Genomic DNA, 13102 nt, shown 5'->3' with positions numbered 1-13102 from the left:
TTTTGAAAGTGTGCAACAGTACTGGCACTGTGCTCCTACTGACAAGGTGCCCCCACCCATTAGACTTACTCCAGACTTTGTTACCTTCAGAAAGACAATCTTCATCAATTGTCATCTTTGCACCTAACCAAAGGAAAAATGCACAGAACATAGGCAGAGTCCCCAGCTGAAAAAAAATGGGAGCAGGGTTAAGAGAAGGAACCCATCAGCTGCTTCAGTCAGGCTGGAGAGGTGTGTTTGCTACTGGATTTGTCCTTAGTACAGCACTCAGAGGATGCTTTGTTATCATTTGCCTCTTCCAAAGGACCATTCTGCCATACAGAAGTGCCCAAGTAGGAGAAATAATAAACCAAGCAGCCCAGCTTCCTCTTCTCCATCTCAGATTGGTGCATCTCCACCAGAATTACTCTAGTATTTCCCAGAGAGATTAACTCTGCTTGCAGAGCCTATGGAATTCTTCACTCCTCTACCCAAAACAACAACTTCCTCAAAATCAAGATGATGTTCTACCTGAGATTGGATACTTCCTACATGTGCCAAATGGCTTTAAGATCCAATGTCCCAAACAAGTTAAACCCAGGAATCTTACACTAATTTCTGTAGAGCATTTGGGAGGTTTGGTGTCTTCCTGAGCAGCCTGGGCACATGTGCCTGTGGCAGGCTCTGTAAGTCCTGTAAATTCATACATACTGGAAAAATAAACTCTCAATGTTCTAAAATCTTTTAAATTTGTCTTTCTGAAAAATACATCTGGCTGCAAGTACCTGGAGGAGCCATCACAACTGCAAACTGTGCTTACTCCAAGCAACAAGTTGCCTATAGAGCACCTGAAAGGGCAGGGAAAGCCTACGGCTGCTTTCAGAGCTTCCCAAATGATCCCAGGATGCTAAGGCAGAGGTGAAAGCAATGACAGTCTGTCACCACATGCAACAAAGTCTTGCAGGAGGAGGAGCAGATGGAGCCCTGACCTTTCTGTAAGTTGCCACAATTCAAGCTTCTAGGTAAGGCAACATCAGATGCAAGTGACTGTGGCTGCTTTCAAAGGCTTAGTACTTCCAAGGCTAAAGCCTCTGTCACTAGGAAAGATTTTCTCTCTTCTTTCTTCAAATAGAAAAAGCTTCCAAGTTCAGAGATTCTTCAAAGGACTCTAGGAAATACCTGAAGATCATAGAATGATAGAATTGTTTAGGTTGGAAAACACCTTTAAGATCATCACATTGAACCATTAATCCAGCACTGCCAGGTCACCACTCAACTATGTCCCTCAGCATCTATACTTTGAAATCTCTCCAGAGATGGCGACTCCACCACCTCCCTGGGCAGCCTGCTCCACAGCTTGACAACCCATTCAGGGAAGGTATTTTCCCTTGTGTCCAACCTAAACCTCCCCTGGTGCACTTTGTCCTAACACCTTTCACCCACTCTGTCAGGGCCAGGTCCTTCCTGTGCTGGGGGCTCCAGAGCTGGACTCAGCACTCCAGGTGAGGTCTCACCAGAGCAAAGTGGCAGAATCACCTCTCAACCTGCTGGCCACACTTCTTTTGATGCAGCCCAGGGTGCCATTGGCTTTCTGGGTTGCAAGCACACATTGTTGGCTTATGTCCAGCTTCTCATCCACCAGCACCCCCAAGCCCCTTTCTGCATGTACCTGTAGGAGTTCCTCATGCAAGCAAAATCTACCCAGTAACTCTGGGCTTGTAGCTACACTGACCAAATCAGCTTCACCCATGTCCAAAGCCTGCAAAGCAAGAAATAAAGGTAGAGTCTTCATCTATCAACAGCTGCTTCTGGTTTCACAGGAAGTGTCTTAGAAGACTAAAGGCTGAAAACCCTGGCCCTAAGTTAAGGCAATTCTTACACCCAACCAATTTGGGAATGTAACACTGTGTACCAGTGCAGTGTCTCCAGGAATGATGATCTAAGCAGAGCACTAGTCAATTCACCAAGAGATATCAAAGATAGCCTTTTATTACAAATGATCCCAGCATCCCCCTTGAGGCTGTGGCTATCAGAAAGCATTTAGTTAGCTCCCAAGCCAATATTTCTCTCTATCTGTTTTATTATGAAACTCTAACACATTTTCAATAACTTTTAGCTTTGCCATACAGAGCAACACATAATTTCCCAGAACCCTCTGGAAAGTAGCCCCTAAGTCAACTTGTGGATTATTAAGCCAAAAGAAACCCACACATAGATCACTTGATCTGTGGAAGCAAGGATTGGGAGCTTCAGGACAGATGGACGAACTTCAGGTCACAGCAAATCCTACCAAGGCTGCATTTGAAGCAAAACCTGGAAGTTCCTGAAAGCACCCCGGGTGAAACTACTTTGTGTTGCTAAGAAACATCATCCCTGATGATGGATGAATTAAATTGTCTCAGTTAGCAGAGCCAACTCCAGGCATCCCTCCTTTATTCACAGAATGTTTTCTTGTGCTGGTAATTTATTTCAAACAGCTACACACAAATAAAAAGCCCTACCTCAGTTTCATTTAAGGAAGTTCAAACCTGCATAATTAATGCCAGAGAACAGAAGAGAGTTCACCTCTCAAAGGGGATTTAATAACTACCATCCTCAAAGTTTAGTTTCAAATGCAATATTAATCCATCCACACGATTGAGAACTGATTTTAGGAGAGCCCGCAATCAAATGCGCTGTTCAGCTCCCCACACTGCTCTGTATACAATCCAGGGAAGGATAAAACTCCTCAAACATTCCTAAGTAGTGAACCACATAAATATTCAGGTAATCAAATTTTAAACATCAGGGAGAGAAAAGCATATTCATTTGTCATGTATTGTTAGGATGACACCGACATAAAAACTGAGCGTGGAGGAAACGATGCAAACCACCTGCTTCTCTCATTTGGAAGTTGTCTTCGTGGTTCACCCAGTTCCTCTTTTAATATATTACTTACAAGCTGCTCCTTCTGCAGAATCTAGTTGCAGATTTACAGCAGTGTATCTTTCTGAAGGGTTTTGTGATGAGCCCCCTCAAAGCATACCTGCTTTGCCTGTTAAGTGAAGTCCTTCCAAAAGGTTAGAGCTGGAGAAAAGGAAGGCCACTAGCTTGCCTCTTCCCACAGGCTGCACTCCAGGCCAGGACTCTGCTGAGAAGGGGAAAGAAAAGCACACACATCTCACCTGGCACAGCCTTCCAGAGCAGGATGCAACAGCAGAGGTGAAGCACAGCAAGCAGGGAGCCTCGAGGTAAGCAGGAGAGGCCTGAGATCAGAAAGGAGACATGTGACTGCTGTTCAGATATGATGGGAAAGGAATTTTCTCAACTCAGGAGAGGAATACACAGAATTTTATGCCACACCAAAACCAACATGCTTGCTGCACTTGAAATAAACCAAGGTCCAACACCAGCTTTGCAAGACCACAGTTAGCAAGAGGGAGAATCATTAAAGAAAATGAATCTGTCTGGTGGCAAGGCTTTGGGCTCTTCCTTCCTGTTATTCTAGGTGGTGTTCTAATGAAGATCCCCAGTTACAAGTCTCAAGTTTCAGCACTGGAGAGTTCAATTTAAGAGGGGGAAAAAAAGCTGAGAAACTTTCAATCAGCTGTTCTTGGGGTCTCATCACAGCTTTACAAGTCAGAAATTACTATGCATGATTATATGGAGAGGCCACACACTCAGCTAGTCAATAGAGACAACCAGAGAAGCTCCTCTTCCCAAATAATGCCACCACAGAGAAGAGCAACCACTGGAGAGGCTGAGGAGAAGGAGCTAATAACAATACCAATTTGGCTGCACTACAGGAGACATGCTTCCTGTGGGCCTAATAAGGAAGAGCTTCACAATCTGAGCAGAAGCACTTGGAAACCTCAAAGGACATGCCTTATCTGCATCACTTCTGCAATCCCAGAGATCCTGAAGACAGAAGGCAGCTCAGACTGCAGCTTTCCTAGGCACAGATGTTGAAACCACATCTGCCTTAACCATAAGCCACGCTTCTTGCTACTTTCCAACTCTCCTGCAGCATCTCTGAGCTGCTTTGGAAATACCAGTGCAAAGGAGAAGATGAAGTCCTTCTGACCACAACAGGTGTTCTAAAACACTACCATGAAAGACAAATGCCTGCAGATTACATTCCAAGCAAGAAGCATGAAAGAAAAGGGGTTGGGGCAGAGATACCTTCTCTTGCCTCCTCTTTTCTCTGCACAACACACAAAATACAGACTCCAAATAGGGAGATGTTCGACCAAAGCTTTATTTTTCCAGCGTTGATCTAGCAGCTAGAAGCCTTTGTGCAAGGCCACACCAAGTTACAGACACAAACACAAATCCACATTTCTGCAATTAACTGCAATTAATTTTCACACAGCACTCTGAGGAACAAAGTCACCACCAACCCAAGTGTGCAAATCCATACAAATGCTCAACAAGCTGATTTTTATCTCACTAAAGATTCCCTCCCTAACCACCTGCAGCCACCAGGTAACTGACTTAATTTATCCAGCTGCAGGCTTCCCAGTACAGGGCCCATAGGGACATAAAGACCAGCAAATAGCCCCAAAGATGATGGTGTGAAAATCACAACCCAGCCATTCTCTAACTCCTTCTCCACCAAGATCTGCACCCAGGCAGATGCTGCAGAACTCCCAACTATAATAAGCTTCTTCCTCTTGGCCCTCACATCATAATGCAGACAGTATTCTCACTGCAGGCTTATTTCATGTTTTCAATTATTACTTGGATTGTGAACAATATAGTTGCAGTGTTTTCTAGTTACCTGGGAAGGGCTGCAAGGATTCCTGGGACCCAGAATTAGAGTTGAAAAAAAGAAGGACTTGAAAGGGGAGTTTTAATACTGAACTGGGTTGAAAGAGTAAAAATGAGCAAGTAGTGCACCCATGCAGACCAGAAGTCAAACTCTGTCCTGGGCTGCACCAAGAGCATTGTGGCCAGCAGGGCAAGAGATGGGATTCAGCCCCTTGACTCTGCTCTGCTGATACCCCACCTCTAATACTGCCTCCAGTTCTGTGTCCCCAGCATAAGGGCACAGAGCTGTTGAAGTGAGCGCAGAGGAAGGCCACATAGATGATCCAAGGGCTGGAGGATAGACTGAGGGAACTGGGCTAGAAAGGAGAAGATTCCAGGGGGACCTTAAAGCTGTCTTCAGATATCAAAGAGATCCTACAGGAAGGCTGCAGAGGGACTTTGCATAAGGGTGTCTAGAGAGAGCACAAGGGGGAATAGTTTGAAGCAAAGGGAAGAGTAGGTTCAGCCTGGATCTTAGGAAGAAGCTCTTCAGTACAAGGGTGGTGAGACCCTGGAGTAGGTTGCCCAGGGAGGTTGTGAATGCCTCCTCCCTTCAGGGTATTGAAGGCCAGGTTGGATGAGGCCTTGCATAGCCAAATCTAGCCAAGAGGTGTCCCTGCCATGGCAGGGAGGTTGGAGGAGATGATCTCAGAGGTCCTTCCAGCCTAAGCCATGCTGTGATTTTATGGGATTTTTATTAACAGGAGCACCACAGGCAGAAGCTGGTAAGATTTATTCTGTTCATCACTTATATTGAGTAAGGTTGTACATTATCTTCAAATATAGATTCAGGTATTAGATATATAGATGTAGGAAACAGAAAAGCTCACCAAAAAAAAAAAAATCCCTAAGCAATGAGGGAAAGTTAAAAGGAAAAAGGGCTTGAAGAGCATTAAAAAAAAAAATAGATGAGTAAAGGAAAAGGGTAAAGGCTTCAGAACAAGTTAACAGCAGCTACAAAAAGAGAGCTGATCAAGTCCCGCTACTGCAACAGCCACAGCAGGGAAAGAGAAAACAAATGTAAGAGTCCACAGAGCTGAACAGGCTAGGGAAAAAAATTAGAAGAGTATTAGAGCAAATAGGCTACCTCTAGGGATGGTTAAGCAATGGATTAGGTGATGGAGGGGTTACACACATCTTCACTGATTGTTTTTAAGACCTGGTTAAAATGAACATGTCAGAAACCATCTATACCTATCTGCCTGGCTTTACACTGAACACTGTATGCTCATGCAGACAGCACAGGGCCTTAGTGTAGAGAGGATGACCTCCAGGGAGCTGCGTTTTCTTCTTTAAACCTAAAGGCTGCACGAGTTTAGGCTCCTGCCAGGCAAATCAGCAGGTGACTTGACTGCTCCTTAGAGCTCCAAGCAGGCTTTTGATCTCTCTTTCTTCTAAATAGCCAAGGCAGTCCTGTGATTGACAATTTTCTATCACATCAAGCATGCTACCTTAAATAGGAAGGATTCCGAATGATCCACCCGGGAAATAAAGTCCAAGCACAGAGAAAGCTGCGACCAGCAGCTGCTCCCAGGAGCCCAGTCCTGAGGAGATCGAAACTGCCAAACTGGGCAGGCAAGCACGTCCCATCAGCACCTAGAAACCCAGGTAGTTACTGCTGTTCCTAGAACCTACAATAAATAAGCCTTAATAGAAGTATTTAATAAAGTACTTAGAGAAATAAGGAGGGAAAGTTTGATGTTCCAAAGCTTATTTTCACAGCGGTATGAAAGGAAATGAGGTAGAGTCAGAGCTAATTCTGCTTATATAATTTCACATGGAATGATTAGTTCTGCCCCAACAGTAACAGCTTTCCAGAGGGTCCTACTTGTCGCCAAGATTGCATACAGATGCTGCAAGTGGAGCTTCCCTATTCTCCACTGACAACCAACTTAAAAGGCCAATATAATATTCATTTTACTAGAGAATGGAATTCACAGCATGAACAGTGAAATAATGTCACAGCTACCATGAAACTGCACTTTGTGTGTCGGGGGCTGTGACTTTTAAAAGTTTAATCATGAAACAAGTTCATGAAGAGAGGAAGGTGCAAAGCCATTTACTGCTTTAGCAATGTCCTGTGCTTGTTAAGGATGTCTAAGAGAGGCATAAGCTGCGGTCTGACAAGAGGGCACAGCCATGGAGAAGCATTTGTGTCACATGCCCCTGTGGATTTTGCCTCAGAAGGCAGGTTTGCAATCGTTGCTGTGCTCAATGCCCCCCTCTCTTAATCCTGATTAGGAAAGACATTCCACATGCATGGGGCTGCTAAAGGTGGTGGAATTCCCTAAGTCACCTGGGTCGCTTCTGGGTGAAATACCAATTACTGGCAATTCAGCTCACCAAGGCCAACAAATAACCCAAGCCTGTAAGAGACATCCCTCAGCCCAACGTGAGCATATCACAGGGATAATCCTGCAACGCTTTGAAAAAACCCTGTAATAGGTATTAGCAGGTTTAGAAAGCTCTGTAGTGTTTTGCACTTAATCCTTGAATAGACCCTCATAGAAAAGCCATATTCAATTCCAAACCTCCAAGTTCTGGACAGGTATTTAAATCCATGGGCTGAGGTCAACATAATGAGGTTTAACAAGACCGAGTGCCAGGGCCTGCACTTCAGCCACAACAACCCCAAGCAACGCTACAGGCTTGGTGCAAACTGGCTGAAAGCAGCCCAGAGGAAAAGGATTTTGGGGTGCTGGTGGATGGTTGAACATGAGCCAGCAGTGTGTCCCAACTGGCCAACATCATCCTGGCCTGGATCAAAACCAGTGTGTCCAGCAGGAGGGCAGTGATGGTGCCCATGGACTCTGCCCTGGAGAGGCCACAGCTTGAGCACTAGGTTCAGCTCTAGACATCAATGCACAGGAAAAAAAATTTAGGTCTGGGAGCATGTCCAGAGAAGAGCAATGAGGATGGTGAGGGGTTTGGAGGGTGTCATACAAGGAGCAGCTGAGAGAGCTGGGGCTGTTTAGTCTGGTGCAGAAAAGGCTGAGGGGAGATCTTATTGGTCTCTATATCTCTCTGAAAGGAGGCTGGAGTGAGGCTGGTGTTGGTCTCTTCTGCAAAGTAAGCAGCAACAGGACAAGAGGAAATGGGTTTGAGTTGTGCCAGGGGAGGTTTAGGTTGGACATTAGGGAAAAACTTCTTTACTGAGAGAATGGTGAGGGGTTGGAACAGGCTGCCCAGGGAGGTGGAGGAGTCACCATCCTTGGAGGTGTTCAAGAAGCTGTAGATGTGGTGCTTCAGGATGTGGTCACAGTAGTTGTGTTACAGTTGGACTCTACCTTAAAGGTCTTTCCCAGCCTCACTGATTCTGTGATTCTACTCCTTTAAAAAAAATAAATCCTTTTGTAAAGAATATCTAAACACACATTTCTCCAGGGACAGACTACCTCAGTAAACTTAGCTATCAACAAAAATCCTAAATGACTCCCCGGAACAGCATGTCAAATAATACTGCAAGAACTTTAAATGCATATACTTTGCACTTACCAGCACACCCAGGTCTTTCACAAAAGACCCAGAGATTAAAAACAAAGCATCTACTGGGTTTAGGCACAAGAACAGCCAGTTTTTTATGCCTTGCCAGAAATAATGACTAATTAAGCCAACAGCACCCCACAGTCATTCCCATAAACCCTGCCTTTACATTGAAACCACAGCAACAAAGAAAACTGACTTAAGTATATGTCTTGTTGAAGTTTTCTTATAGCAAGACCCAGACATGAAATTATTCTCTAAAGCCAACAAGGTGATGTTATTGTTTATTTGGAGAACTTTACCCCAAAGCACACAAAGTTACACTCTGGAATTCACTGTATTAATCATTTTGGTTGGAAAAGACCTTCAAGACCGAGTCCAACCATTCTCTAACTCTACCAAGGCTGGTGTTAAACCATGTCCCTCAGCACCACATCTCTGCATCTTAGAAACACCTACAGGGGATTCAACCACCTCCCTGGGGAGCCTGTTAGTGTTTTGAGAACACTTCCAGTGAAGAATTTTCTTCTGATATCCAACCTAAACCTCCTCTGGTGTAATCTGTGGCTATTTCCTCTTGTCCAATCACTTCACAGTAGGGAAAAGAGACTGACCAACCAACCTCCACTTTGCTCCAACCTCCTTTCAGGTAGTAGGGAACAGCAGAGGGGCAGGGGGAAACACAACCAAAACCACCACCACACTGCATCGCATTTCATCTGAATCCAACAACTTAGGTGGGAGCTTAAAGGGTGTGGAAGGCTGGTTTTCCCTCTCCATGACAGCTTCTAATGATGACTATGAAAGAACTTTGGGTGTTATTTTTAATCAAATCACTATCACCACAAGTTTTTTGTTGCCATGGCATGGCCATTGTAACCTTTGTGACTCTAGAAAGAAAAGATGCCCTCAGTCTTTAGGGCATTATCACACTTGTACCACTGAGCATCATTAGCAGACAACCTGTTGTACAAACATGGCACCTGGATGCCCCCAGATACGCTTGGAACAGAGCTGGACACAGGATGTGAGCCCACACTGGTTGTACTGTGGTACAGCCAGCATGCAAAGATGTTTGCAGATGCAGAACTGATAAAATTCCTCTTTTTTTTGGTCAACCTAACATTCACTTTTTCAGGGTTTTTCTGTGCATCAATTGGGCAAAATTAAGGTATGAAGTTGCTGTTAAGTCCAGTTGCATCTGAAGTGCCAAGGAGAATGCTTCTGCTAGTCACATATTACATTCTGCATGTTTGATTAGATGTAAACACACACACAGAGAAACATCTAAATCAAAGCTGCCTATACAGCACTAACTTACTTTGGGATTTATGTGTCTCAGCTGTTTGTGTTCTTTCTCTGTCCTAATCCTAACAAATAATTATTCAGGGGGAAGAAACACAAACCACACTTAGTGCCTGGCCTTGCTTGCTTCCCTGCAAGTTCTGCATTTCATCATTAATTTTACATACTTCATTGTTAATTTTAGACGTTCCTCCAGCTCTCATGTGGACATCAAAGAGCTACTCACACACAAAATACCAGCAATCTGAAGTATTGGCTTCCCTGCTTCTTGGCATTTATAACTTGAAAAGATCTTTTGATTTCTTGCCTACAGGAAATACTGTGGATCAAAAATAAAGCATATAGAGACGCTCCCATACAAGCAGGGTCCAGGATTTCGGATAATAGGCTGTTTGGAGACATGGGTTTCAGATTTAGATTTCCTACTCTGTCTGGTGCTTCACACATTTATTCTTGCTTTCACATCTGACGTGCAGCAATATGGCTAGCTAAGGTGTATGTTTAAGACATACTTTGATACAGATCTGTTCAGAAGTGAAATTCACACCGGGCTATGTGTCCTTACAGCACCAAGGCACCGCTTCACCGCTGCTAACTGCACCACTTACTGATGGCTGGGGGCAGGAGAAGGCAAGCTCTCCACGGCCCCTCGTTAACAACTTGCCACCAAAGATTAAGATGATTCACCTGCTTTACCAACTTGGTGGGAGAATATTTCTCACATACAAATGGAAATAAAACCCTTTGGTAGCCAACGTACTTCCCAAATGCCTGCTGCAAGGGCTCCTAACATCCTTGCATATGTATTTAGTTTGCTCCCCACTTCTGAACAGTATTTGCTTTAATTAGAAATTATTACTTCTCCAACTACTCTGAGACAATGAGATATTCTCTCTGTTCAAGCCAACAAATCATTTGCCTTGGTTTTGCCACTCCTCGCACTCCACAATGTCTTATGCCTCCAGCAGCAGCACAGAGCAGCCCTCAAACACAGCATTGTTTTATTACCAATTGCACTGACAGCAGCAGCCAACATTATGGTCCCATTATTTAGAACAATATCATCAAAAATTGAACCCTGAGATGTATTTTCATTGTATTTCCTTAAACAGAAGGGAACTCTGTTCACACAGCAATGTGTGTCATGCATGTCTCTGAAGAGTCCATAGTTCAGGACAGCGCATCATGAGTTCACCTTGTCCCACAGAGTTTACCCTGAGTGAGGGAAGGCATTTGGCCTATCACAGAATCACACAAACATCCAGGTTGGAAAAGACCTTCAGGATCACCATGTCCAACCCTACTCTACAAGGTGCACTCCCAAACCATATCCCCAAGCACATCCAAACCACCTTTAAACACATCCAGGCTTGGTGACTCCACCACCTCCCTGGGCAGCACATTCCAGTCCCTGACCACTCTTGCCCTGAAATTTCTTTTCCCTAATGTCCAGTCCAAACATAGCCAGACACAGCTTGAGGCTGCTCCCACTTGTTTTAACACTTATTACCTGTGAGAAGAAACCAGCACCAGCCTCTCCACAACATCCTTTCAGGAAGTTGTAGTGATGAGGTGTTCTCTAAGCCTCCTCTTTTTCAAACTGAACAGCCCCAGCTCCTTCAGTCGCTCTTTGTAAGATCTGTTCTCCATGTTGGTCCCTAACAGGATACCAGCAGTTCATGCAGTTATCTAGCCAGATAGGATCTGAAGTCTTTAGACAAGACTTTGCAGCTAATGTGTAAGAATATTCCAGACAAAAGATCTGCTGATGAACAGCTACAGGAGAAACACCTTATCTCAATGGCTCTCCCAACCTGCAGCATATAGTGCTGTACACACATACTCTGCTCTTGGGAGGTCAGACAATGCACTAGGCATTATTTCTTTTTCCCAAGGTAGATTCCAGCTGGTCACACAAAAAGGAATTTAAAGACAGCAAAAGCTTCTAAAACTACTGGCCTACTCCATCTAAGGAAGGACTTGGTGTGATCACAGCTTCCAGCAGCCATTCCAGCTTTGCCCAAGCAGTTTATTCCAGGAGCTGAGTGAAAGCAAGCATGGTGGTGTAGTTCTGTTTTGAAGATAAAAAAGGCTATCCAGAAACTTCCACCAGTGCAAAATAGTGGCCAGAGACCATCAACCTTCACTGCTTTGGTCAAAACAAAGCCAGTCCTGCAGATAAGTCTGAGGCCTAAAAGACTGAAGGCTTGTGGCTCTTTGAGCTACAGGCAACGTCAAACACTGTAGTCACAGGGTGTAGAAAATATTTATAAAAGCTGAAGCAGGGACTTTGTTGTTTTCATATTCTCAAATTTTATTGAGCAGAAACGTTTGAAGATAGTTTATTACTTTTACTGGCCACTCTAAAATGGGCCTCCAGCCAAACAGGTCTTTAAAATCTGTCTATATTTTTGTTTTAAAACAACATTAAGGAAGTTGTATAACTTTTACATCAGAGCCTCAGTGACTTAGCAGCAAAAGTGACATGTTTCAGCTGTAATGTAGGCACTTTGCAAGCTACAGGCATGACTTCAGCAGTACCAGTCACACTTGGTACTGATCCTAAAGCAGGAGAGAGCTCCACAAAGGTTAATTAACAGGTGTTGGTAACTCATGGCAAAGCCCAAAGCCTACAATTCAGATGTTTGCTGGTATCACATTAGTGACGCCTGTGCCAAACGTCTTCCCTCACTCAGGCTCAACTATGTGGGACTAGATCAACTATGTGCTGCTCTTGCCTTCAGCAGGGCTTTGCTGCACACTTCAAGAGCTTGCAGCAATACCATTCCATGTGTTTTCTTCATATGTGGAAAAGACATCACTGTTCTCTACAACTACCTGAAGACTGTAGCAAGGTGAGTATCAATCTCTTCTCCCAATTAACAACTGACAGGACAACAACAAATGGCCTTGAATTCCATCAGGGGAGGTTTACAGTAGACACTAGGAAAAACTTCTTCACTGAAAGGGTCACCAAGCATTAGAACAAGCTGCCTGGAAAAGCAATTGAGTAACCAGCCCTGGAAGTATTTAAAAGATCTGTGGATGGGTCATCCCCTTAGGGACATGGTTTAATGATGGACTTGGTAGTGCTAGGTTAAGGTTTGGACCCAATGATCTTAAAGGTCTTTTTCAACCTAAATGATCCTATGAATATACTCTACCAAGTTGGTAAAGGAGAAATCATCTTAATTAGGGCAATTTTTCACCAAGTTTGTAAAGACTCAAGTATTGCAACTTTGAGTCAACCTCACCTTTTTATAAGTGGCAGGCGTAGGGAGTCAAAAAAACCCAGCACTGTATTAAAAAAACTTGTCCTTGGTTTACATGATCTGGATACACAGCATTTAAACTTGGCAGAAAGCGTTTTTCCAAGGTACTTCACTATACTTGGACCTCCAAGAACCAAAGGAGGAAAAAAAAAGAAGTAATAATAAAAAAAAACAGAGAGATGGAGCAAGAACACATTAGGTCTTGAAAGCCCCAATTAAAATTCAATATTGTACTTTGTATGGAAGCTCTTTACATGAAAAGCCTGTCACAGTCA

The 13102-nt window shown here is 44.0% G+C and overlaps 1 protein-coding gene across 6 annotated transcripts in view; it reads right to left on the bottom strand.

Annotated features, from left to right (window-relative positions):
• Positions 1-13102, bottom strand: part of GTDC1 (glycosyltransferase like domain containing 1) — a 228600-nt gene that overhangs the window by 213851 nt on the left and 1647 nt on the right. For 4 of the 6 annotated variants that reach the window (XM_068158703.1, XM_068158697.1, XM_068158701.1 and 1 more), the window contains exon 2: positions 3144-3224. The exons of the other annotated variants lie outside the window; for them this stretch is intronic. Coding sequence is in view for 3 of the 4 variants with exons in the window: in XM_068158697.1 (XP_068014798.1) it covers positions 3144-3224 (81 nt within the window). In the remaining variant the exon portion in view is untranslated. The remainder of the gene's footprint in view (positions 1-3143; positions 3225-13102) is intronic. 6 annotated transcript variants of the gene reach the window in all.

Source organism: Melanerpes formicivorus, unplaced genomic scaffold (assembly GCF_026170545.1).
Source record: "Melanerpes formicivorus ecotype bairdi unplaced genomic scaffold, bMelFor1.0.p_v2 SCAF_41, whole genome shotgun sequence".
Lineage (NCBI taxonomy): Eukaryota > Metazoa > Chordata > Aves > Piciformes > Picidae > Melanerpes > Melanerpes formicivorus.
This window is presented reverse-complemented; position numbering and strand designations above follow the sequence as displayed.